This window comes from Haliotis asinina, chromosome 1 (assembly GCF_037392515.1).
Source record: "Haliotis asinina isolate JCU_RB_2024 chromosome 1, JCU_Hal_asi_v2, whole genome shotgun sequence".
In the NCBI taxonomy this organism is placed as follows: domain Eukaryota; kingdom Metazoa; phylum Mollusca; class Gastropoda; order Lepetellida; family Haliotidae; genus Haliotis; species Haliotis asinina.
This window is the reverse complement of record NC_090280.1, coordinates 5,280,583-5,308,506: the sequence shown is the minus strand read 5'-3', so window position 1 is coordinate 5,308,506 and position 27,924 is coordinate 5,280,583. Positions and strand designations below refer to the sequence as shown.

Here is a 27,924-nt window from a genome sequence, read left to right as displayed (position 1 = left end):
AAACATCAACTCACATGAAAGATTCAGAAAGACATAATCATGAATGAATATGATTTAATGATATCCTCCATATTTACAGGTGTCAGATGAACTGACACACATAAATTACTATATACATATGCATTTGACATTTGTCTGCATGAGAACCAGGGAGGCATCTTTGACTGTTAATGTCCTTCAGCCTTTACCTTCATAAGACACAGCACTGTATTTCACTGTCAGTTGTGTAATAAATTATTGTAAGCATATATTTTGAATTCTTTGAAGCTGATGAAGTAGATCATAGCAAATACATAAACCATCATTCCTACTGGTTCAGTGATACTCTGCATCCTTCTGTGTGGAGAGCGCACTTTCACAGAAATGAATATTCAACATCTTTCATAGCAATAATTCTTGATCCAGCAAAGAAATTTCTTAAAATGATATCCCAGGACACACCACTGACCAGGAATCTCTGCTTTCTGTATGTGTTTCTCAATGGGCCTGCTTGTGTACTGTGTACAGGAAGCCAATGCTGGGCAGAGCATCAACCAGGAATCTTTTTCTAGTACATGTGTTTCTCTGGGGCCTGCTTGTGTGCAATGTACAGGAAGCCAATGCTGGACAGTGCACTGACCAGGAATATGACATCAAACCAGCGGTGGTAGAAACTGAACTGTAGTTCTCCTAGCACCTCTGTGATTATAGATCTGAAAACAGAGGTGGCAATGGTCACTGGTCACTTTGTTCGACACATAGCACAATTTACAATGATCAGGCTGGTGCCTCAAAATAGGTGAGTTATAATTTGGCCGGACTGAGTAGTAAATGCATAATGTGAGCAAATGTCCTAATCATGAACATTTTGTCAACCAATGAGACAAGGCACACAGACATATTTCAAACCTTTGCCTATTTTCATTCAAGGTGCTCAAATGATCAACAGGAAAGGCCAGTTTCTTTACAGTAAAGAGTTTGATTATGTAACAATCATGGTATCTTAACTGGGTGATGCCATGTTTTGTGAGGCCAATGCATGTGACATGAAAAGTGGAATCTGATTAGAGAGATATAGACTGGACAAAACTTATGATAGTCACTGGTCGCACTACCATCGTAAGAAGGTCAGAAATATGCTTATCTGGTCAGTGGGTTGGCAAAAAACAATTACTCTCTTTAAAACTCACCTATATTCCAGTGGCATATTCATTCTCATGAGCAGAACTGAGGACACAAAATACATGCCCTGAAAAACAATTGTTTTTACATGAGTTGGAAGTGACGTCACAGAGGAAAGGGCTTTCAGGGCTGCTGATGGGAAGACACACAGGAACTGTTTTGCAGTGGAATTGAAAACTAAACTAACTGAAATTGAAGTTTCAAAATTTGTATTATGTGGGGAACTAAATGTAATGTTTTTTTGTTAAAATCATGTATTAAGAAGTGGGGAACCAAACATGATTGTTTTCACACTGTGTCATACAGCTAAAACATACAGTTAAACAAACAAATGTGTCTCAGCCAAGAGCTGAGTAATGCAGCTCATCTGGTTTTATTGCAATGTGTATACTTAAATTGTGACACAAATATGAATGTACTGAAATTAAGATATTGCTATATTTTCTTCCACTCTCAAACTGTCCATTTTCAAAATAGATGACAACAGTGCCAACACTGTCTCACTAAAAACCAGATCGTAGTCCATCCTACTGACAAATAGATATTAGAACATCTTGTTACCAGTGCTTCAAACCTCGGAGACTCAAATAGCTTGAGAGTCGAGTTCTAAGGGCCCTTCTCCCCACTGGGGACCCGTGAAGGTCTGAGGTAGAAGAGGCCTTCAGCAACCCATGCTTGCCATAAAAGGCAACTATGCTCGTCATAAGAGGCAACTAACGGGATCAGGTGGGCAGGCTCGCTGGCTTGGTTGACACATGTCATCGGTTCCCAATTGCACAGATCGATCCTCATGCTGTTGATCACTGCATTGGCTGGTCAAGACTCAATTATTTACAGACTGCTGCCACATAGCTGGAATATTGCTGAGTGTGGGTAAAACTAAATTCACTCACTCCCTCTCCCCACTGGGATTCTGAGGCCCCATGAAGCCACAGTAAATTCTCCCTATGTGTGTGATTTCTAACAGTTTGTTATTCTTGTTTTACATGTGAAGCCAGTTTGACATGAGATTTAGTCAGCTGGTCAAATCGGATTGGTATCAAAGTTAGCAAAACGTCATCATTGTGAGCTACAGTACAACATGTGACAACACAGTATGTCGACCTAACAGTCTCCTTACCATAATCTGAGCCAGACACAACACGATGACATTGGAGGACTTGCTGCTTGCTATAGCATAGAAGAACTGAAAACAAAGTTACAAAAGACCTATATTATCAAAGTACTTGAGCCACTTTACCTCTTTCCACACTTGGCATAGGAAAAAACAAGTGGCCGATAAGGACACAGTGAGAGAAGCCAGGGGCAGAAAGGACAGGATGAAGAGATGAATCATGAATCTGTAGTTAGGATATGATATCATGTATCAGCCAGGTCTGTCTCAATGGGTGCCATATTCTGGGAGTTGCCACTTACGATGATTAAGCCCTGCTGAAGACCAGGTCTATAGTGAGTTTTCACAATGTACGTCTTTTGCAACCAAGCTCTTACCTTGTTAATATTGACATGTATAGTTCACTGTCAAAACCTGGTTTGTATACAAATTCCACCTAAATATAACATAACACTAAGTCCCTTAAGCAGCAGGGGCTTTCATCCACCTAGGGAATGCTCACAGCAATACTTGATGCCCCTTTGATGAAACAGTGCACACAATTTTCATTCTCCAAACCTAGGGTGGCAGTAGAAATTTTCATCACCATCGAATTGTTCCAGGAACCTAATCAACTGACTTAACAAGGACAAAGTCACTCCATCCACAAGTCAGACTGTGATTGGGAAGATATATATTTCTTAGAGCTAAATTCTTTAATTTGGAGTTTCACATTTTATGAATAGCTATTAGTCTCTCGAGTTCATTGATAATAGCTGACACAAGCAGAATCAATCGACTGATCAGTCACTCCAGGACAAATATTTCTTGTCAATATGTGTACAATATACACAATTGTGGGAACATCATGATGTCATATATTTCTGTTTTATACATGTGTGAGTTCTGGACACACATTTCTGTGTCATGTAACTCCCAACTCCCTGGATTATGAGAGAATGCCCCCATTTTGTGAAATCCATAGACACTGTCTCCAAGAACAATCATGTGGCAGACTAATGATGACAGCACCCGCTAACAACAAATGCTCACCTTGGTCAGTGTGATGAGAAGTCCTCGTATAGATGTTACAATGATGATGCCCACAAGAAAGAATGAGATTTGCTGTGACCAAAATTTCACCTGAAACCAACAAATGTCAACAGGCCTATACTTGTTGGTTGTTCGACAATCATCTACAGTGAACACTCTGTATTATTCTGTCATTGGAGTTCAAGATCTATAATACCTCATGGTCAACACACTACATGATATGTGGGAGAGATGGGCTAAGTTGTGCTGACCTGTATCCTAGTCCCATCACAACATCACGACATAACGATGTTTACCATAACACATGCCATTTGAAGGAGCCCATGAAGATCCAGGGGGATCAGGTGGTCAGGGTGGCTGACTTGGTTGACACGTCATCGGTTTGCAATTGTGCACATCGTCTGGTCTAGTAAAATTTAACTCACTCACTCACTCACTCACTCCTACGTTGAACTTATGGCAAGAAACAAATCAAGGGGATATAACTCTGGATAGTGTTTGGTGGAAGAATGTTTGGGTTCTGCTACATTTAATCAGAACTAAGTATGTGCTTGATTGCTTTTATACCCAGCTGGCATCACTGTATTGGTAAAGTTTTTGTTTGGCTATTTATCAACAGCCATCCTGAAAATATTGCCAACTACACGTTCTTCTCTGCAATGTAGGATCTTGTTTTAAGTAAACATCTCCTTTAAATTTCATAGGCAAAAAGCATTGTATTCAATACAATAACTTCTCTGACACATTATTCATTCATTAATATGCATGAGTTGTAACTTAAGTTATATTTACAGTAACAGGAAAATGAAAATGTTTCATTTAACTGATGAACTTCCTGCATATGTGGAGACCAGTCAAGATAATGGCTCCACTACTCTAAATCTGAATCAAATGCTCCCTGAGCGAGAACCATACGTCAACATCTGTATGGACAAAGACATGTGACAACTGTGATTGGAAGAAATAGTGTAAGATTTTTATGCTTAAATGCACATCCATCCAGTAATTAAAACTGACCAGTATGCTTATTGTGTGTAGAGATATTTTCATGTAGCTGACACTCGGAGCGAAAATTGAGGTAGATGTGTCCAGATGTGTCATATTGTTGATTGAAGCCAGGCTGTACCCATATGTACATTGAATGGCTATTGACAGTCTTGATGATTTAAGAAAAAAAAAAAAAAAAAAAAAATATGCCTTCAGTGACCCATGCTTGCCATAAAAGGCGACTCAGCTTGTCGTAAGAGGTGACTAACGGGATCGGAATCGGGTGGTCAGGCTCGCTGACTTGGTTGACACATGTCATCGGTTCCCAATTGCGCAGATCGATGCTCATGTTGTTGATCACTGGATTGTCTGGTCCAGACTCGATTATTTACAGACCGCCGCCATATAGCTGTAATATTGCTGAGTGCGGCGTAAAACTAAACTCACTCACTCACTCAAAAAAAAATATAACATTATTTTAGAAGTCTATGGGAAAATGTGGATATGTGTAACCTAATTCCCTGGCCTTAACAGAAAAGGGGCACTGTTGTTATTCTTGTAGACTTGCAGTACTTACATCAACATTGATACCAAAATAGTTCACAGCAATGTCAAAGCCTTTAGTGATCGGATCAACCTTTCCCACACGATCAAAGATAATATTTATCGTTGCCTGAAACAAACATAAGAAACATTATCACACTTTGATCAACCAATAAAGCATGTCATCTGCTTGCAAATACATAACAGACTCTGTACGCAAGCCGAGATACTGCGCAAACCCATAGGTGGTCACAGAAAGATGACATTCTTACTCAAACATATGAGGTAGCGAGGTAAACTCACGGTCTGTCTGTGGTCTAAACTACCAGTTATCGAACTTCCATTTTCGCGGTGGCTGGATAGGTCAGATGGCTGATTGTGTGCTGGCAATCAGGTGCCGAACTCTGAGGGTGTGGGTTTGAATCATGGATGGGAGTCAACCCCCAAAAAGTACAAGAATCTATACTTTACGAAATATGACTTATGTTAAAAATATGTCACTCCCGTCATGTACCAAATTCCTTTGGACTGTGGTAAGTCAGTTTGTAATGAAAGGAGAAAACTTGATCGGATACTGATAGAGGCCTTCATATGCCAAAGAGTAAGTGAGTGCATATGGTTTTATGCCACTTTAAGCAATATTCCAGCAATATCATTCAGGAGGACACACCATATGGGGAATCAAATCTGGATTTACAGCATCGTGAGCGAACACTATAACCACTAAAACCCTACCGCCCACCGCTCCCTTCCCCCACCCCCACCCCCTCCCCCAAAAGAATATTGTACGTTCCACTCCAGTTCCACTGGTACCTACCATGAATATTTTCCACACACAGTACACTGTAAATACATAGCCAAGCACGTTGAAATACCTCCCCTTAAAGGTTTTGGAGTATTCTCGACGTTGCTGCAATGAAATTGAATTCATTATGTACAAAGACAAGAGACATATCTCAAAACTGTTATACAGCTATAAATAACTTGTAAGGGATTCCCTGGCACTTCCATTTTTAATCAAGAAAATTTATGCGGCGATGTGTGCTATTGCGAGGGATAATTGTAACTGTGTTTACATTAGGGCATACATATTATAATGGCAGTGGCTGTGTTGTGACTTGGAATTCACATGCACATGAAATATCTCCTGCTTACAAGGAAATCCAGTTACAAGTTGCTTGTACCCACCACGGCATCATTGAGATCACAAGTCTCCAAGAACAGCTGCCGACTCAGTTCCTCCATAGCGCTTGTCTCTTGCTTCAGTAGGTTCACATCTCACAAGTTTAGGACACAGATTAAAGTATTCACAATTACAGCTTGCACTGTCTTGTTTAGCACCAAACTCAAGTTAGTAATACATGTATTTAAGTAATACGATGGTGGCCTGTAACTGACTGACAGAGTGAACTGGGTTTTACACCGCTTTCAGCAATATTCCGACAATATCATGGTGGGTATGCATCAACTAAGTTAGAGAGCACAACCATGTAATCCCACTAATCGCGTCATATGTGTGATTTGAAGACTGATTCTAGACCCAATCTTCATGGGGAGACACATCCATGGGCTGATGAAGATCAGCTCTAACCTAGATCTTCATGTAGACAGACAAGACTGCATCTTTTTAGGGTTGCTGAATATCATTTCTAACCTAGATCTTCATGTAGACAGACAAGACTGCATCTTTTTAGGGTTGCTGAATATCATTTCTAACCTAGATCTTCATGTAGACAGACAAGACTGCATCTTTTTAGGGTTGCTGAATATCATTTCTAACCTAGATCTTCATGGAGACAGACAAGACTGCATCTTTTTAGGGTTGCTGAATATCATTTCTAACCTAGATCTTCATGGAGACAGACAAGACTGCATCTTTTTAGTTTTGCTGAATATCATTTCTAACCTAGATCTTCATGTAGACAGACAAGACTGCATCTTTTTAGGGTTGCTGAATATCATTTCTAACCTAGATCTTCATGTAGACAGACAAGACTGCATCTTTTTAGGGTTGCTGAATATCATTTCTAACCTAGATCTTCATGGAGTGTGACATGCTGAACATCAGTTATAACTTCAACCTTAATGAGGAGAGTACAGCATGAGTTACTGAAGATCCATTCAAATATAGATCTCCATGAGAAGAGTCAAGCACAGGTTGCTTAAGTTTAATTCAAACCTAGACATTTCCCTCTCATGTGCACACTCACACACACGCACAAACACACGCACACACAGTCACAAAGGCAGTTATAAGTCAAGAGAGGGAGTTCCAACCAGTGTTTGCAATGCTTTAATTTGCAAGGCTTTAAAATCTACAGGTCCTGAATGTAATCTGCAGGCCAATTTTGTTAAAGACAAACCAATAAAAACGAAATAAACTACACCGTACACAGTTTCACAATGTTTCTACAAAATCAGTTAGCAAACCCTATGGCGCAGACGTTTATATTTGTTAAAGACGTTTATATTTTTTAAAGACGTTTAAGAAGTTTATATTTGTTAAAGACATTTATATTTGTTACAGATGTTTATATTTGTTACAGACATTTATGTTTGTTACAGACGTTTAGATTTGTTACAGACGTTTATGTTTGTTAAAAACGTTTAGATTTGTTAAAGATATTTATATTTGTTACAGACTGAAGAAGAAGACTGAAATACCAAGAAGTGAAGTTATCATTACATGATGGATCATGGATGATTCCCAAATGCTGATAAAGGAAAATACAAACATGGGAAAGATTCTCAAAAAAAGACTGAGGATTTACTGAAGGCCACAAGGGCCCACAGATATGTGAAACTGCCAGGACGATAAAATAACAACCAGTGCTGGGCCTCTGGGTTGGTGATTATTTCAAACACTGGGACAAACACTGGGACAAACACAGGGACAAATTTCATTTCAGGAACACTACTCGACACAGGATACTTTCGTTTGAACTGCCTGATGTGACATTCTTCAACATCCCCCACAGCCCTCCTGAACTCTTCGATATGCTGGCCTGACGTAGATTCTCTCGCTCTGCCAGGGCAATCCTACAAAATGAAAAGTGTTTATGCAAATTTTAGCATAATTCCAGCAGTGTTAGGGCACAATAGTCGAGGTATAGTGGTCTATTGTAAAGGGAGGTAATCAATCATCGACATCTGGACCAGCAGATTGCAGCACATGAGATCTCAGTTACTAAATACACAGTGACAAGGTCTGCTAATGAACTCTTCTTGGTTTACCTTTTCTTCTTCATAATGATTATGTCCAGTGTCTGCAGGAGTCGTTTCTCAATACTCTGAATGTCGGTCTCTGTGACATGTCTGCAAGAACACCAGGTAATCTGTTACAGGTCAATCTCAGTAGCAACACTGTTGGTGTCTGTAACACATGTCTGTTACAGCTCTGAATGTCAACCTGAATGTGCAACAGATCTTTGTATGTTTACCAGACAAAGTAGTACATGGATGTATACATCGCTATCTGTATGTATGTTTGACAAGTAGTGCCTGGGTGCCACTATATCTCTACATATGTTTACCTGAATAATGGATGTATATGGCACTATATCAATACATTATTACATATGTTTACCTGACAAAGTAGTGCATGGATGTATAGGGATAGTTTACGGCACCAAACCCTGAAAGCAGCGCCATCAATGTCACACCAATGACTCCCACTCTTCCAATACACTGCTCTATAGAAAATATGCCTGACAACAAAATCATCATCATCATCATCATCATCATCATCATCATCATCATCATCATCATCGTCATCATCATCATCATCGTCATCATCATCAATTATGAATGGTCCCTAAGACAGTGAGCAATCTTTACTTTCTTATACCAAGTGCTGATGAATGCATCCTGTGATTTAGCTGAGTAAACTAGCTTCCTATGAGAAATAACACAGGTGAAGTCACAATGCAGATCATGTATATTCCAAGCTAAGACATATCAGGAATTAATGAAAGTAGAAACATCACTGGCTTGCAGGGATTGGGATAGAGAACTTTGACAATGGGTCAGTTTCAGGATCTTTTTCTGAGTTAAGAATGGGCCAGTGACCTTGTATGAACAGTAAACTTCCAAATTTTAATGAGCCATTTTTCATTCTAATGTGCAAAATGGCCCATGGCACCTGCCTTTCCAAATCCTTGGGCTTGTCTTGACTATTGCTAACTACAAACAACTAGTTTTGACATCATCTCTGAAGACAATAACGACAATCTCTGCTAGTTTAATGGAGGACTGTAATTGTTAAACCTTTGTTAGACACTTACCATGTCTGGGGCTGAGTATGGGGAAGGGGTCGCCGATCTTCCAAAACAGGTAACAGAACCCACACCAGGATCCAACAGTGAACAAAACCCTTATATGGCGCTTCTGTGGCACTGGAAATAAACACATGATAAGATGACATTCGTATCTTTGAGCAGCATGCTTGTTTGTTATATTACCCTACAGTCAACAAATTTTCAAATTGGTTTCTTAACTGGTGAACCTGTGAAGGTCAAGTTTAGAATACTGACCCTCAGTAACCCATGCAAAGGAGGGTCATAAGAGAGGACTAATAGGATCCGGTTGTCCGACTGATTGACTTAGTTGACACATGTCATCGGTTCCCAATTGCACAGATCGATCCTCAAGCTGTTGATCACAGGATTGTCTGGTCCAGACTCGAATATGTACAGACCACTGCCATACAGATGGAATATTGCTGAGTGTGGCGTAAAACAAAGCTCACTCACTCACTGTAAACCAGTGGCTGATGTAATGAGAGTGTTCTAGGTAAAAAACTGGATGAGTTCATCATGTTTAATGCTACAGTCTGCAATGTAACAGCTGAAGGATTCTGACCATTGCTTCCTATGGTTTAGACTGTGATTGAGTATATTTTTATGCCACTTTTAGCATTGGTCAGTTGGTTGGTTTGTTGTTTAATGCCATACTCAGCAAAATTTCAGCAATATGGTAGCGATCTTTAAATAATCTGTGAGTCTGTACAAAATCGAGTCTAGACCAGACAATCCAGTGATCAACAACATGAACATCAATCTGTGCAGTTGGGAAGCGATGACATGTGTCAACCAAGTCAGCGAGCCTGACCACCTGATACCGTTTGTCGCCTCTTACGACAAGCATAGTCGCCTTTTACGGCAAGCGTGAGATGCTGAAGGCCTATTCTACCCTGTACCTCCATGGGTCCAGTGGGTACAGGTACCACAGCTATCCTGTTATGAGGGGTGTGGGTATTGTGATACCTCTTCAAGGGGTACAGGTATCACATCTACCCTGTTATCTTATGAGGGGTGTAGATATTGTGACACAATATCAAGGGGTACAGGTATCACATCTACCCTGTTATCTTATGAGGGGTGTAGATATTGTGACACCCTTACAAGGGGTACCATATAGATTTATGTATAGATCCTGACTTGATTCTAGCAGTTAGAAATACAGCAGTCAACAGAAATGTGAAAGTTTTACAGGTGCTGGCCTCACCAAGGCGGATGTTGCTAATGATGAAGTATGCAATGTAGAAGGGCAGTACAGCAATCAACATTGTCAGTATGGCATACAGGCCGAGCTTCCAATGGAAGAACCGGGAACTGCAACACAGAAAGACAACCAACATCCAACACATTGTCAGTATGGCATACAGGCCGAGCTTCCAATGGAAGAACCGGGAACTGCAACACAGAAATACAACCAACATCCAACACATTGTCAGTATGGCATACAGGCCGAGCTTCCAATGGAAGAACCGGGAACTGCAACACAGAAATACAACCAACATCCAACACATTGTCAGTATGGCATACAGGCCGAGCTTCCAGTGGAAGAACCGGGAACTGCAACTCAGAAATACAACCAACATCCAACACATTGTCGCTCAGGTAAGAATGCCAATCTTGTAAACATACTTACTCCAATATGTCATTAGTCAAGGGAGTTCCATCTCCTCAACAGGAGGTGAGAAGGAGATGTGTGGATATCAAACAAAGGACAATCAGATATCAAAGTGTTTCGTTGCCTCTTTTACCATCAGGAAATACACACCTCATGAATCTTATACTTCAAGTATTTAACAGCCTCAGTATGAGCACTTACCCTGAATCTCATACTTCAAATATTCAATAACATTAAAGCATGTAGATCCAGGGTAGAATATGTCTTCAACCATGCTTGCCACAAAAGGTGACTATGCCTGTCGTAAGAGGCAACCAACAGGATCAGGTGGTCAAACTCACTGGTTTGGTTAATGCATGTCATCGGTTCCCAATTGCACGGATCGATGCTAATCACAGGACTGTCTGGTCCAGACCTGATGATTTACAGACTGCCGCCATGCATCTGGACTATTGTGAGTGTGGTATACAACTAAACTCACTCACTGTCTTTAATAACCTCAACATGAGCACCCATATTGAATCTAATATTTCAAGCATTAGACAACCTCAACATGAGCACCCATATTGAATCTAATATTTCAAGCATTAGACAACCTCAACATGAGCACCCATATTGAATCTAATATTTCAAGCATTAGACAACCTCAACATGAGCACCCATATTGAATCTAATATTTCAAGCATTAGACAACCTCAACATGAGCACCCATATTGAATGTAATATTTCCAACATTAAACAACCTCAACATAAGCATCTACCTTGAATGTAATATTTCAAATATGTAACAAAAGTGCAACATAAACACTTACCTGGAATCCAATACTCCCAAGATTTCAAAGATGATCAGTTCAAACATGGTGCAGGAAAGGGCAAAGGTCACAGAGAACACCAACAGGACAACGGAGTGATGCACCTTGCAACAGAAAAGGTCACTTATAAGCAGACATGAGAGTTATGTCACAAGAAGTAGCATTACAATGCAGAATTTCAACTAATACTTGCACCATGACAAAAAGAGTGAGCAAGTTTAGATATCTGTCAGGTTTGACAATATTCCAGCTATATCACAGAAATAGGCTTCGCACATTGTACCTGTGAGGGGAACTGAACCTGAGTGTTCGGTGTGACAAGCAAATGCTTTCCCCACTTGGCTACACCACTGTCACCATGACACGAAGAACAAAGCAGGAACAAGCTCTGTGTTGTGTGTGTAGCTTTTTGTACCCACCTGCCGCAGGATCCACAGAGTATTTGTAGCTTTACATCATCCTATAATTCCATAAGAAACTATTTAGTTCTGACAGTTAGTAACACTGCAAATGGTTCCACAAACCAATCATAGCATTATGATTGTCACTAGCCCATGACAAAGTATGGAAGTTACAATCTTATCAGCTCTTTGATTGCTTTGCAGATCAGCGCCTACTTTTAAAAAGCACAAAAGTGATCGTAAGTCACCACATGCACAGAGTTGGACCGGACCGCTACTCTTGTCATGAAAACTACCAGGTAGGCTACAAGAAGACAGTTGGAGCACTATCATTGGAGCTATCCATCTTCCGCACTTAAAAATTTCCCTTTCAAACTCACATAACAATAATCCAGCTATAACCTACTACTCTGTAAATAATCAAGTCTGAACCAGATAATCCAGCGAATAAAGGATTTGTTTTCTTATAGAATATGTGTGTTTGTTGTTAAAGGCCATAATAGATACTACCACAGTATGGGGTAATCTTTTTTTCCTCTGGTTTAAGCAATATGCTATCAATATGATAGCAGATGACGCTGGAAATTGGCATCACACATTGTACCCACACCAGCGGCAGATGACGCAGTTTGATTTTGGGGGGGTCGTTTTCATGTTTTTCAAAGGAGATTTTTTCACATTTCATAATTAATTATGTTACAGCTACATGTCAAAATCTGTCAAAAACAGAAAAACTGCATTTTTTATAATTTTAACACAGAAGAGGTGTGTACAAAAATATGATATTTTTATTTATCTTACCTCACACATGAATGTAGCTTTCTGATTGGCTAAGCGCTATTCTATTGTTTTCAATGTACCCCGCTTACAGGCGAATTATTATTTTCAATGTACACCACTGGGAATTCCGAACTCTTCTGGTGCTTCATGGTAGTACTTCTTTGTCTCAATACCATTGAATCACGCACCAAACACGGAAATTACTGATGTTTTGCGATTGAAAATTGATGGAAGGGAGATAACTCTAAATCAAATTACATTATGTCATCTGCAAAAATTTGCCTCACATTCAACAGAAGTGCTTCAAACACTTCAAAATTAAATTTCAGGTGTTCGGTAAGATAAATACGTTGTTCATTGGTCCCTCGCGGTCCATGGGTTCATGTACCCTTAAGGTTAGTTTATGTTCCCCGAGCCGCAGGGCAGCTGACATACTGACATCACAAGTTTCATAATGGTAGTGGTGCAACTTCATGAAATATCTAATAAAAATGGTAAGATGTGAAAAGTTGTTAAGCCTTCGCAACTTATGTTTTATATATTCAGAATACTACAACAGTAATCAACAACATTTCAAGGTAAAACAAGCACATAAAACTCTTTATGGTTGTTTGTTTTATCTTGTTGCTACATTTAGAAAAGGCAACAAAACAATTTTTCCAAAAGTGGTTTTCTCTTTTTTTTAGCAAGCTTTAGGGGAAAATCACTTCCAACAATTAGTATGTCAGAAAAGTAAAGATTTACATCAGTCAGTAAGGTTTTCCATTTCTTTTCAAAGTCAACATCTTATAGTTTCTTCACGTACATGTAGATAATTTTCAAAGTGTCAACACAACTAAAGACTTCTGTCATACCCTTGAAACATAAGTTTACATACACCTGGCATAAACCACAAAGTACATGCACCTGACTACCATGTATCTTGCTTAAATTGGTTATACACAAGGTGCTAAGAGCTGAATAGCACCAATATCTCAGGTTTAAAATACAAAAAGGCACCATCATGGAGTAAAAAGTGGCAGAAAGACAAAACGTCTTTGAATTTACGCCACTTTTAGCATTATTCCAGTAAAGTCATAGCAGGCAAAAACAGAATTGGACTTCACACACTGTGCCCATGCGTGGAAATGAACCTAGGTCTATGGTGTTGAGCTGTTTTAAACTAGGCTACCCGACCATCCACAAACCGCAGAACCTGGGGGCATGTTGGGCAAGCTGGCTAAGGCGCCAGGCTAGTGATCCAGCGAGGTTGAGGTGTTGGGATTGAGCCCACCTGTGACCAGGTGTAAAAGCCTTGGAGTCAACTTTGTGTGCAGACTCTTTCAGTGTTGTCACAACCCCAAGTGTACAGTACACAACCCTGTGCACTTAAAAGAAGCCACGAAATCCGTTGGTATATGACCAGATGGTGGCCAAATGAAAACGTGCCAACACCTAGCAGTAGGGACTTGGAAACTTGGACAAAGTACTGTGACTATGAGTCCCAGTTCACCCAGCTGTGAATGGGTACCTCGTTAGGATGAGAGAGCCTCAGTAAACTCGGCATACCAAGTGGCAGCAAAAGTTGCATACTCCTCGGGGAGTTGAGACTGAAATACAATGTGCTGTTGAAAGTGACATCCAGTGATCAAGGGACAAATACCAGTACCTTGAGCAAGCACTAGTGCATGGATATGTGTGCTACATAAATATCCTACATCATTATCTATATCATAACCTCAAACAACTCAGTGATTCAACTTTGTGGAGAGTGGCACAATGTCACATACATATTTGTCCAATAGAATCCAAACAAGGTACCTCATAGTCCCTGAACAGTTTCTTGAGGAAAAATACCCATCCTCCTCCAAAGAAGAGAATCTGAAAACACAATTCACATAATCAGAACAAACAATCAAAACAACGTGATCACATAATGGGATTTGGAGATTTAAAATTTTACCTGATTATTCCTGGATCATAAGCCAGGGCTTTGTTTACTGGGAGTCAGAAAATAAAATCAATACATTAAACCCCAGATTGTTGAGCGGAGACTTGGTTAACAGATTTCCTGGTCCGCAGTGGGGGCTGGGGCCTATGAATGTAAGATGTTCCCCAGTATTAAAGTATACAGGCAGTTGTCTCCTGGATCAGCACATTCATCTCACGGAATGGATCAGTTATCCAGTGGGGTGCATATTCTTATCTGTGACTATTTGCCTGTGACTTTCTTTCCAACAGTCTTCTCAGCATGTCTGTGCACTGAACTTCTGTTGAGCTGTAAGCTTGTTTTGCTCGGATGCTGACCCCTGGCCTTCAAAAACACCCATAACTGTCTCAGACTCGTGCAGTTTTCCATTCAGTTTTATTGTACATGGATATCATTATAATAATGCACTAATGTCACCAAGTTCTCAAAATATCACAGAAAGATAAATACGACATTGGGAACTTAAAGTTTATCAGGATAACTTTTCAGGGGTTCAAAAATCCCATCGTGCCATGCCCAGGACAAGTCAGTTTTCATTTCAAATAATGGTATCTTACTTGTCCGTGGACTACTAGATAATTTCCACTTATGGTTTCAAACTGGAAATAAACTTGGATTTCATTTCAAATCTGCTCAAAATGTACCTATTATATTTTGTAATAATAGTAATTTTGAGCTATCGTTCTTTGAAATTTATCACTTTTCGATAAATAGTCCAGTAAAACATTAACATCAAACATTGTGTCACAAAATCAGGGCTAGCGGAAAATTAGTCAGGAAAAGTTATTTTCTTGAAGTCACTTGCCCTGTGGCAATTCACTCTCACAAAAAAAAAATTAAACCCTGCTATTAACCCTGCCTGGATCTGCTGTCCCAACTAAACTGATAGTGTCACAAGCAGAGGACCAGATGAGTGAGTGGGTGAGTGAGTGGGTGGGTGGGTGAGTGAGTGAGTGATACGCCATTTTTAGCAATATTCCAGCAATGACATGGCGGTGGACACCAGAAATAGGCTTCAATGATTGTGACCAAGTAGAATATACAATGGGAGTACAAGTATGCACTGAAAAATAATTATAAAATACGAAGGAAAATGGATGAAAAGGTACAGTACTGATTTGAGCATAGAGAGACACCTTTACGTCTTCCTTGTTCTCCTCCCCACAATACTCGACACAACCTAGGGACTTGTGATCCCCAACACACAGAAAACAAAACTGGAGTCCAACAAAACGGTCCAGCGAAAAAACAAAGGATTCAAACACAAATAAACAATCGAAGATATGGAGTGGCCAGGCTGACATTGGTACTTGCTGTAGGCCTGCTATGTAATGGTGATATAGAAGAGCAATCAAATGTATTTAAATATAATTAGATTAATTATAGTTATTGTAGTTTTATGATTTATGGTGAGTTAGGTTGATGCCCCATCAGTATATCTGTAAACGTAAGAATTATATCAAACGCCTAAAATGTTACATTGTAATGGCACACTGAATACCCTTTCCCATAATGTTATGCACAAGTTATCTTCAAATGCTGATTATAATTTTCAGTAGCTATCAAGTGTCAAGGGTATCATATCATTTTCTTTTAAGAACCTTATTAATTACCATTACCTTCTTACTATAGGTAGTGCTCTGATGGGCTCTGGTTAACTAAATTATGACTTATGACTTCAAACCACTGATTGCCCACTGAAACAAGTTGCTTTGCTCTTCTGGTAAGTTGTTGGAAGATACAAGACTCTTTCCCACACTTGCAATACGCTAGCAAATGGAGGAGGAGGAGTTTGTACAGTAGGCTAAAGCTGAAGCAGTCATTATTTGTCACAGACGTTCTCTATCTTCTTGAAACAGGCATTGATCGTGATTTGGTTGTGAGTGAGAGTTGCTCTATGGGGGGCGGAGTGTAGAGTCTTTTTGTTTTTCCAGAGAACTTGTTTCTTGCAGTGAATGCAGTGGCTTGTTTTGCTGCATTTGATAGTAGAGTTATCATGCTCGTGATAGTGCAGTGAGTTGTCAATGCATTGGTGGTGTCTGTCCTTGGCTTCAAGGTCGTTGGTGAGAATGAGTCGAGGTTTGGCCGCTCCTGGGTGAGGACCCATTAGTTGAGTCGGTAGAGCTAGGCCATATCAACGTTTTTGCAACTTCCAATAGATGGGTGGCAGCAAGTAAGACTTCCATGTTCTCTGTCCAACTTGGTCTCGCTTTAGAGCTGCCTTGGATTTGCCTACATTGGACTTGCAATATGAGGAACTTCCGCCTTGTCTCCTGAATGGACAAATGACCCAAACAGAGTTCAGTATATGTGTTCTTACGTCATGTATTATAATCAATGCCAAGCTGAGACATAGTCTAGTCTGTGAATAATTTAAGCAATCATTATCTAATATAAACTGGCTTATTGTTGTATTTTGAGTTTCTGGCCACTAATGAATCATTTTGGTTTACTTATTTATCACGTGAACAACTGCAAAACATATCATGAACTGTAACACAAGCATTTACAGTGTTTGTGTGACACAAAACCACTTGTAACTGCAACAAGCATTACCAACCACAAATGTTTGCTATCCGAAACGTGCTGTGATGACGATGATTTTAATGGTGGTGCATGCACCAAATATAATTAAAAGCAAACAAACATCAATATTATGAACCCGCAAACATTAAGACCACTTCCAAACTTCAGATACGAAATAAACTGCCTATTTCACAAGAAATCACAAGCAAATATGCAGTAAAATCATTTGTCTGCTATTGACAGGCAAAATATGAATAGGAAGCGACGTAACTACAAAGCTCCTTCACAGAGCAGAGCGAAAAGTATGGCTCATCGTATACAAAATCCCCAGACGTGGCAAGCCGCAACAGTTTCACCAATATGATGTGAAATATGCTATTTTTGTACCAATCACCTCATATTTTTGCATGAAATTTGGAGATAAACACAACGTGTTTGCCATCTTGTGGAGCCAACCGGAAGTTTCAAACGAAATATTCCCGTGCTTGAAATACTCAGTAACACCTGGAATTTGGCAAACACATGATGTTTGTCAACACTGTAAACAAAAATGTAAACCAAAGGGTTTTACTGACTGCACTCGTTTACATCGAGTACGAGTACTGCAGTGAAGTGTCATCAGCTTGCCGTTTCAACTGGTTCCCATTGTAGCATCTGGAGTTGCTCATTTGTGTCGTCATTCTAACTTTACATCACAATATGCTTTGAATGACGTCGCCACTGTTGATGACACAACAAAACAATTGTTTGTGAGGTTTCTACATGTCAATATGCAGTGAATAGTCTTGCAGTTTCGAGGAATCTAATACCATTTGATCATCTTTTTCAACCAATCAGATTTCAGAACACAGTGACTTTTGGTTTAAAATAGAGAATATATCCACTATCGTTCAAGGTTAGTAAAAATAAACTTTAAATGTAGTTAAAGTTAAAATTCACGCTCCTCTTTCGTCTTACATCGTCGAAAACCACTGACACCAGGATAAACGTGTAAAAAATTGATGATCCCCAACTCCTTCCCAAGAAAAATATGGGGGACCCCACCTTAAATTTATCAGTCATAAATGAGAAAGTAAGCTCAGTAGGGCATTCGTTGGGTTGGGGAGACAGAAGCAGAGACTAGGGAGATTTAAATATAGGGACGTTTACCAGATGCATATCTGTCCACATTTACCTGAGAAAATAACATGATACAGGAGTCTGCGAAAAAGGACATGTTGAATACGGTGTGTTGGTGTCAATGTAGGTAACCCTAATGCTGTCAGCTCAATATTTGATCAGCGTGTCAGTATCCACGTCAGGCGTCCAACACAGGCGGAGTTCCCAGTGCCATGTTTATAAACTCATTTCCGTGGATGTTATGTTAGAACAATTTTGATTGGTCAGTTGGGTTAACAAATATGCTCGCGAAGAACTTCGATAGTGTTGGTACCAAGGACGATGTGCTTTTATGTGATACAGTCACATAATGACAACAGAAAAATAAGAACAGTTTTTCCATTTTCGTGCAATATCCTTGGTTATTCCCTTTGTTTAATGGGGGATTCCTCTACTTCATAGGTTTGGAAACAACCAATCAGAAATATCCTGTTTGTGAATAAGAAAGGGGAATTCCAGGCTGTTCTGTCTAAACGATTCACTCCAACGGTAGTCAGCGAATAAAGGAGATCCACGAGATTGTTACCGAACAGGCTCATTAGGACAGACACAGTTACATCAGCGAAAAACATTGCAAACGGTATATTGTATGTGATACCGATACATCTACCAACAGCTACGAATCGTTAGATGTAATCATGTATTCGTGTTGAGTTTCATTTCTTGGAATGGCCGACGCCATTTTATTTCCAAGGCCGACATGACTGTGGAACAGTCTTCTCTTTCTCATCGTGTTTCTCAGGTATTTTTTATGCAACTTTCATGTCTTTTGCTAAAATGGTATGTGTCGTATGTAAACTTTGCTTTGGAAATGTCATGAATGCAATATTTGATGCACTTGTATTTTATGAAACTGCATGGGAGCGCATGCTCGCCATGATCATGGATCTATCCTCGAGCTATTAAACTGCGAAGTGGAGATTCCACCTTTCCGATTGCAGAAATCTGAACTAATTTAATAAATAATTCCGTTGGTACCATTTTTGGACAATTAACATGCACAATTTGCCTTCTGCTCTTCCACATTGTGTAATGATACGAGGTTAATGTTCCGTAGGAGGTCGAGGCTCAGGAATAAGTCTGTTTATTCTTCACTTTTAACTTTCGAAATATATTGCATACCTACACACCGTTGATCTTATAAATACAAAACATCTGTTGCTCAGGTACATTTCATGTTACATCAGCAAATCTGTCCTAACGACCCAATGTCGAAACATCCTCGTACTCTGTCCTTCCAAGCCCCGTCCGTCTACCTGTCAAAATTACCGACTGTGAACAGTTCATCTGGCTAATAACTAACTTAGTCCAAGTGGTTTTAGTCAGACCTCAAAAGTTATCATATCTGACATAATAAATGTATGATGAAATGAAGGAAATATTTCTGTATTTTCCTCTGTTGAATAAACAACAAACACACTTTAATTTTCGCGTGACATTGTGCACCTGCATTCCTAAGCCGTCCTCTTGCTAACATTGACTGTCGGTTGGGAAACTGTTGTTGGTATCTTCACAAGGCTATGGATTTGTATCTTTGCTTTGTAACCTACTCCATCTATCATAACCAGACATGACTTTTCTGGGATCAATAACCACGGCCATCCATCCGGACATGATCGCCGACCCTTGATACCATGTTCATTTACACTCTGAAAGTAGTCCCTAAAATTTGCATATCACATGTCTAATTTGCATCAATATCCGCATATAACCCCAGCGGAAACTGAAAATATCCACTGGCTTTATTCTGCTGAGAACACTAACCATTGTATGACAAATGTTTAACCATGGTTAACTGTTTATTGTGTTGCCATGTTTAAGTCAGTCTGACAATGAGTATTTAGAAATATATTTTTATAAAATTTTAAATATATTCAAAGTGAGTGAGTTTAATTTCATGCCACTCTCAGCAATATTCTAGCTACAGGTGGAGGTCTGTAAATAATCGAGTCTGGACAAGACAATCCAGTGATCAACAGCATAAGCACTGATCTACTCAATTGAGATAAGATGATGTGTCAACCAAGTCAGTGAGCCTGACCACCTCATCCCATTAATTGCCTTTTACGACAAGCATTGGTTACTGAAGATCAATTCTAAACCAAATCTTAACAGGTATATATTCACAATTGAAAGACAGACCTGTGTATATTCCATTTATGAACACATAAAGTTGTTAATGTTGCAGTGATATTTACACTTTGCTGGCCAGAAAGCAGAATGTGCACAGTTTTTTTGAAACATATTTTTCTTCAAATTGATTCTTTGTATCCAGAGTGTTTCGAATGTCGAAGGAAATACTGTTAAATTTTTAGTTAGTTTCACATGTAATGAGTAGTGTTCCACTTTCACTCTTCTGAATGGCTTGCACAACTACCACCTTTCCTGCAGCATGAGGACACATGCATCAGCCCGAAAATATTGACAGGACCCAAGTTGAAATTTGATACAGAATTATACAACTGAACCAGTATTAGATGAGCCTCAACCTGACAAACGCCTTCAAGAACATTCCATCTGAAAACTTATGGAAACAGGTTGTTGTGTAATTCATGAAAACTTTAGTTACCTAGTGCAAATCATGCTTCGACTGTTATATCATTCTAAGTATGTGTACAGCTAAGATTCTGAGAATCTGAACCAAGACAAATATAACTTTATGTACAAAACACCCCACACAAGTGCAAGAGAAGAGAACATTTGTTATGTTTACAAATGGATGTATAATCAGCATTTATTCTGTGCATCCTCTCTATACAAGGGTCCAGTACTGAAGAGATTAGTAAGGTATTTACTGATTTAGGCTTACTTCAGGCCTTAGTATTCACTTTCTGAATAAGTTTCAATGTTTGAATTACTTGCCAGTCCAACTTCAGTCATGATTCTGTCAGTTTCATATCTACTAGAATTTACTGTTGCCAGTAGCCATCTTCAGTGGTTTTACATGTTTACACATTCAGACCAGTCCTTGGCACCGATTGTAGACATTCTCTCGTTTATGGCAACTCTTAGCAAAGTTTTTGAGAACTGCATGTTTTGTTTAACAATATATATATGTATGTTACTGATATATTTTTTACATTGGCGGAAATCAGCTCAATTATGTTCAGTTCTGCATGGTACATAGGAAGACGTAGTGCATCATGGCCATGTTGCTTCAACATAGTGTCTGTTCTATAGACAGGGCACGACTTGTTGGATTTTCGCAACTTGGTAGGCCTGCTCACACCCCTGTCACCTTCTGCTTTAATACATTTTAAGGGAGCCACAGAAGAACCAGTATCAAGGCAACTTTTCAAAAAAGCACCAATTTTGGTTGCACAAATCTTTTCCATATGAATAGTAACATTGTAGGCTAACTCCCTTGTCTGGGAATGACCAATTTGCCCAACTTGGACAAATTAAATTAATTAATATTTGCAAACATTCAACAGTTGACTTACAAGTGTCGAGATGGTGTCTTGAAATCAGTTGCTCGATGAGACCTGAGAATCACCGTTTTCTGGGACCCTCATTGGTAGTCGTCCAAAAGGTTTCTAAAGATGGCTTTAAATTTGGCAAAGTGAAAACATAAAGGAAAGTACCATCAGAATTTAATGCAGGCATGGGCCAGTAGGGTATCTTTGTGGTAAAGCATTCGCTCATCACGCTGAAGACCCTAGTCACTACATGGGTGCAATGTCTGAAATCCATTTCTAGTGCCCCCACCAGGTTATTGCTGAAATATTGCAAAAAGCAGCGTAAAACCTGAGTGTTTGAGTCTTATTATAGCTTTGTTAGAATTAAGCATGGCAGTATCCTGTTTCTCATGAAAGGAATACTGAACTGGAAGATAGATCACAGGGTTTCAGTATGGGGCTTGGTTGAGGGGCTGAACAAATGGTTATACATGATAATTGCTTTCAGCTGCTCATAGCAATTTCATGGACAACCAACTGGTAGCTGATTGGTAGTATTCACTCTTCACTTTATTTCTAAGTTATTTCATACTAATTTGTGTTTTATGTTGTGTTGGGACAGTGATCATTCTTACCTCTTCCCAAATCTATGATTGATATTCCATGTAGCAAAGGGTAAGTGAGGTTGGTTTTACCTCACTTTCAGCAGCATTTTAGGAATAGTCCAGCAATATCAGGATACATCAGAAATGGGCATCACACATTGTAAACCTTGGTTTTCGACGCGACGAGCAAACACCATGACCACTAGGCCACTCCACCGCCTCTGTTATTTTCAGATCATTGAGGTTGTAGCTTAACTACTGCTTTAGAATTATTTGTAGAGCTAGCGCAGTGAATGCGTTTGTGACAAGCATGCGGGACGGATAATCTGGAGGAATAGACTTGGTTGGGACAGGTAGATTGGTGATTAAGTATGTGCAATACATGCTGACTGTGGCATGAAATCCATATTGCTACTGCTTAACATGTGTCTCGTGGAGCAATTTAGTTCAGCAAAACACCATCACAAAATGATTTGCATGGGAAATTTGAACTTTTCAGTGTCTAGAGGAAAATCTTTTTCCCTCTTGTTTCAAATAGAATGTTCTTGAGGGCGTTGGGGTCATTTGTGATGTCGTGGCTCATCTAATACTTGTCAAGCAGTACAAGTTCTTAGTTTTGACAAGATGTCAGATCCAGAATGAGGTTGTGATGCTTTTAGCAATTGTTTTAGTGAGACATATTGTAAGGCTAAATCTGTTTGGTTTCAGCGGGGCGATGATGCCAAGACATATGACACTATTAAGGAAGTGACAGGAATCGACAACCCCCAGGTGATACAGGAAGCGATCACTGCATGCAAGAATAACGAAGGATCCTACAAAGTGGAAGATGTTGTTGCTATGCTTCTTGGAGATGATTCTGACCGCCTAGCAAAGAAGCAGGTATGTATAAGTGCTGGCTTTGTTTTTAAGTTTTTAAATGTTATGAAGTGAATAAAATTTCACTTATATTTAAATATGAGCATTGCAAACCCAGTGGTTACTTGCAAATGCAGTGACATAGCTTCATTGTAAAAATTTCATTGCACATGTAATTGACTGTTTTGTCAGCCATGTTGCGTAAAGCACCCCTCCAACTGTGTTTCTCTTCTGTTGTACAGGTTGTGAAGCCATACAGGGATGTTACAGATGCACTGCCACACGTGACCCAGAGCCAGACTACACGGGTGAGCGGTGGTGAGGCCATCCCTAGCACCACACAGAAGACGGAGGGAGCTGGAGCTGCCTCTAGCAAGGGTAAGCAGTCATAGAAAGGTAGCATTAGCAGAGGTAGATAAGATGGTAAGCAGACTTCAGCTGCTTCAGTAAGTACCTCAGGAAGGTAAAGAAATGGGAAACAGTTACCAGTGTTTCCTTTGTGCATTTTTAGGAGGGCTAAGTAAAATGTAAACAAAATGGAAGGGAGATAACTCTATCACTATTGTTTCAAAGATGAAAATAAAAAAATTAAAAATACTCATTTGAAAAACAATGGTGATCCTAAGGACACCAAAATTTCATTATAATTATTGAAAGACCTAAAGTTTTGTTTGCTTCACATTTTTTGGTAAAAAAATGCTTGAATGGAGTTCTAGTGTTAATTGAAGATGTAAAGGTGGCGACAGAAATTTCAGCATTATTGATTATCGTTGAATAGTCTTGTTTGGTTACAGAACACTTGTTGTATAAGTGGTTACAGAACACTTGTTGTATAAGTGCCAGCTTGTTACACAACACCTGTTTCAGATAACCAAAATAATTTCATAAAGATATTCAGAACACGTGTAATAACTTAACATGATACTTGGAAATCTGTCATTGCATTCCCGTTTGGAACAGTGGTGCCCCTTTTGAAATGTTATCATCCTGCTATTTTTGACTGTGAGGGAAATGCTTAGAACTAAAGAAAGTCGATCTCCAGTGCTGAGTGTATTACAGCTAGCTGTATGTTTCCAGGAGTTATTGACCTGACCAATGAGCCCACCACTGACCGTGATGAGTTGCAGAAAGCTATAGCGGCCAGTCTGCAGGACAGCCAGGGCATTCTGGGAGGTCAGGTGACCAGGGAGGAGCAAGACATTAGCAGGTACTCAACATATTCACATGTCTTAATACCATTAGTTCCCCAAGGTCGCAAAATCGTGAACCTTGTGTTATTTTTGTCAGTTATGCAGACATATTTTCATTATTCGTCGTTCAGTTTAACTTGTCTTTAAGCTAAGTGTCTGTTAAATCTGGCATGACGTGAACTTCTAAACCTCCAGTGACATCACTCTATTGTTCTCTTTCTTGCCATATCCCAATGACAATCAGTGAGGGGCATTACTTTAATAACAAAGTCCCTCTGCCCCCGGATATTACTTCAAAGTCATCCCTCAGCCCCGGGATATTACTTCAATATCGTCCATTTGCCCCCGAACTCTGAATTATTACATTTTTGAAGTTTGATATGACCTTGTCTTGCCATCTTTGATTATGATCATTAAATCTGACAAAATCAACCATTTCCAACATGTACAGTGCCGACACCCAGTTTTGAACCAGCATCTCCTTGCTTAATAGCTTGGTGGTTTAATCCACGAGGTCATGACGGATGACTCTGAAAAATGAGATTGTTTCTCGGTATGAACCATATTGTTCCTCGCAAGATGGGTTGTGCAGGCTGTGCACATACAGGTAGTGCATGTGGAGCACATAGATTGTGCGTGCAAGGTGAGGCGTTGGATGCCGATCTCATCCCAGCTAATTTTCATAGTGAATACCAAATATTGATATTGTATCTAAAGTGTATCTCTTCAGTTGGTTTATAAGTTGGATAAAGCATGACCGGGTACATTACAAAGAAGTAAGGCTCTTTCCCCTCAGGAATGTCCTCAGGAAAGCAGTCTTACTTCTTCGTAATACGGACAGGTCATGCTTTATCCTATACATACAAACATGCAATTTTTGTAGGTAGTGATTCTTATGCCAACGTCCCGTCTTACTGAAATAAATGTTACTCCAATTCCTCAATTCTGGGTAAGAAATAGTTGCCCTATATTCATCAGTATATGGTATGATATGGATTTGATTCCCAAATTCCTACTTATGATGGCCTCAGTGATTGTGATCTTCCTTTTTATAAGAGCAGTAAATATGACAACAAATGGTATAGATATACATCGTCTTTAATGCTTACAACACAACGTTTCTGGGCTACTTCTTGCCCCTTCATCAGGTAAATCCACACCATTTGATGTCATGTCACCCATCAGTTCTAAATGCCAATCAAGTAACAGAGCAGTGAATGTTTAGTACATGCATCAAACTAACATAATTAAACTGGAATACTGTACCAAGAACATTGTGTACTGCAGGGTTCTAGAAGCCAGTCTGGCCGAGAGCAAGGCAGGGACAAAAAGGAAACGAGGGGAGGTATGGTTTGTCGACCCACTCAACCCCCATGAACGCAAAAGAACAGAGGGATGGCCAGTAGGACTAAAGAATGTCGGCAATACATGCTGGTTCAGCGCTGTAATACAGGTAACCATCTATTTCCATGGTGACAATTCACATGTACCTGTTGATTAATGGTTTAATGGAGATAATTTGCAGTTCATTTCATATGAAAATTGAGTGGCCCATTTCATTGATGGATGTATTACTTTATTGGACACAGGCTGACCAAAGACTTGATCTGTTCTGATGACGAAGAATTATTAGGGCATCAAGACCTGATTTGCAATGACAGGCACACGTCACATGGAGAAGTTAGAAATATTTTCCTTGTATGTCTGTCTTTGCTACATTAAGACCTGATCGTCAACGGCTGTCTGCGTTAGGTAAGCAGAGAGATGCAGAGATCGGGTACAGTTATCTCCCTTTGACAAGTTTTTTGTTTGTTTGGTTTTGGGATTTTTTATACCTTCCTGACCAAATTAGTGATGTCAGACTCATAGTCTTTGTTCATAAGTACTTGAGCTTGATTGAAATTTTGTTTCCATTTCTTACAGTCACTCTTTCATCTAAGAAAATTTCGACACATTGTGCTGAATTTCAAACTTCCAAATGAAGGGCCTTCTACGTCAACAAATGTAAGTATGCAAACGTTGCCATTATAACTAGAAAGTGTTGGAGGACCCAGGCAGAATCACAAATGAATTTTCATTGTTAGAAATAATAAATTTCAAAGGCTGATTTAGGTGCAGTGACAATGTTTTTCATGTGAGAAGTTATTGGTCAGGCATTGATATGGTACCCATATTTCTATTCCTAATTATAGATATTCATCAAGTGACGAGTTATACGTTTTCTTTAGCATACTCAAAGATGTCTTGAACCCTAAGTATTTGCATATGCCTGTACTTTGTCATGGCCAGTAGGGACAGGGCTGGATTGGAGGAGTACTCGGAGATTAAAGCACTCACTTGTCAGGCCAAAGACCTGGTTGAACAAGTGTTCAATTTGTGAAGCCCGTTTCTGGTGTTCCCTGCAGTGTTATTGCTGAAATATTGCTACAAAACTGAAAAGCAAAACTCACAATTATTCCTTATCCTGACTCGCGCTTATTTGCTTATCTCTATGCAAAGATAGTGGAACACTTGAAATCCCTTGAAATTGGCCTCTTTTGAAGCAGACATACTATCACACTCACCCACAGGAAGCCTCCCCATTTCCTACCTCATCGAATACGTGACCAGCCCTGTTTGTCACTCTTTCCTTCGTCGCCCATTGAGGCGGTTTGGAGTCAACTTGACTCTCTATGCAGCATTTAATATCCTTTTTAATTACTCCTGAGGACGAATATATCGGGGTTCATATATTTCGTATGATGCCCTCGGGTGAAATATCACTTTGTCACAGTAACATGTCATGAACAATGCCATGATGTCACGGTTCTACATGCAGCAAAGGCGGGTAGCCAGCCCAGGTTTGAAAGTAGATTTGGGTTTATTTTCCTCAATTTAACAATTTCGGTAGTAAACAGAATATTATAATCGTGCCCATAACATACTGTGTTTACGATACTCATGCATAAATATCGCTATATCCTAAATGCCAACATTTAGGCACTCATGTCGTAACTATAGTATGACATATGCACTTATTATCCTCCTGGCATGTAATGCGGGGGGATATAGTTGACGCCTTGTGGGTCCGTCCGTCTGTGATAATTTTGTTTCCAGAGCATAATTCAGAGACCGTTCAATATTTGTAGACCAAACTTGATAGATATAGTAATCTCAGCCTATGGTTGTGCCTTTTGCTATTTACAGATTTTCGGCATTTATATTTTTTTTTGTTTTTCCATGGAATATTTTGGTGTTAGTCTTATGGTGGGGTGCACTTCGTTTCAGGGGCAGAACACCAAAACCGTTCAATATTTTTCTGCAAAACTTGGTAGATATATCAGTCAGAACCTGAAGTGGTGCCTTTTGCTATTTACAGGTTTTTGTGATTTCTTATATTCTTGGTTTTCACAGAAACGTTTCGGACTTAGCCTCAAAATGGAGGGATGGTCTTCGTTTCCGGAGCAGAACTCAAAAACCATTCAATATTTTTCTGCA

The 27,924-nt window shown here is 39.5% G+C and overlaps 2 protein-coding genes across 2 annotated transcripts in view; one reads left to right on the top strand and one right to left on the bottom strand.

Annotated features, from left to right (window-relative positions):
• Positions 1-37: 37 nt before the first annotated feature.
• Positions 38-18,780, bottom strand: LOC137286576 (Golgi pH regulator A-like). Its single transcript, XM_067818522.1, has 15 exons — positions 18,413-18,780; positions 14,544-14,603; positions 11,563-11,666; positions 10,343-10,449; positions 9,121-9,231; positions 8,424-8,544; positions 8,072-8,152; positions 7,770-7,876; positions 6,026-6,114; positions 5,655-5,747; positions 4,872-4,967; positions 3,308-3,397; positions 2,282-2,347; positions 1,170-1,228; positions 38-692 (listed from the first exon to the last, which is right to left on the bottom strand). Exons 1-15 carry the CDS (start codon positions 18,452-18,454, stop codon positions 548-550), a joined length of 1,371 nt encoding a protein of 456 aa, XP_067674623.1. The 5' UTR covers positions 18,455-18,780; the 3' UTR covers positions 38-547.
• Positions 18,781-19,024: 244 nt separating this feature from the next.
• LOC137286571 (ubiquitin carboxyl-terminal hydrolase 25-like) overlaps positions 19,025-27,924 on the top strand; it is a 43,082-nt gene continuing 34,182 nt past the window's right edge. The window contains exons 1-6 of the mRNA XM_067818510.1: positions 19,025-19,138; positions 23,108-23,281; positions 23,500-23,635; positions 24,335-24,464; positions 25,735-25,900; positions 26,371-26,451. Coding sequence (XP_067674611.1) covers positions 19,097-19,138; positions 23,108-23,281; positions 23,500-23,635; positions 24,335-24,464; positions 25,735-25,900; positions 26,371-26,451 — 729 coding nt within the window. The 5' untranslated portion in view covers positions 19,025-19,096. The remainder of the gene's footprint in view (positions 19,139-23,107; positions 23,282-23,499; positions 23,636-24,334; positions 24,465-25,734; positions 25,901-26,370; positions 26,452-27,924) is intronic.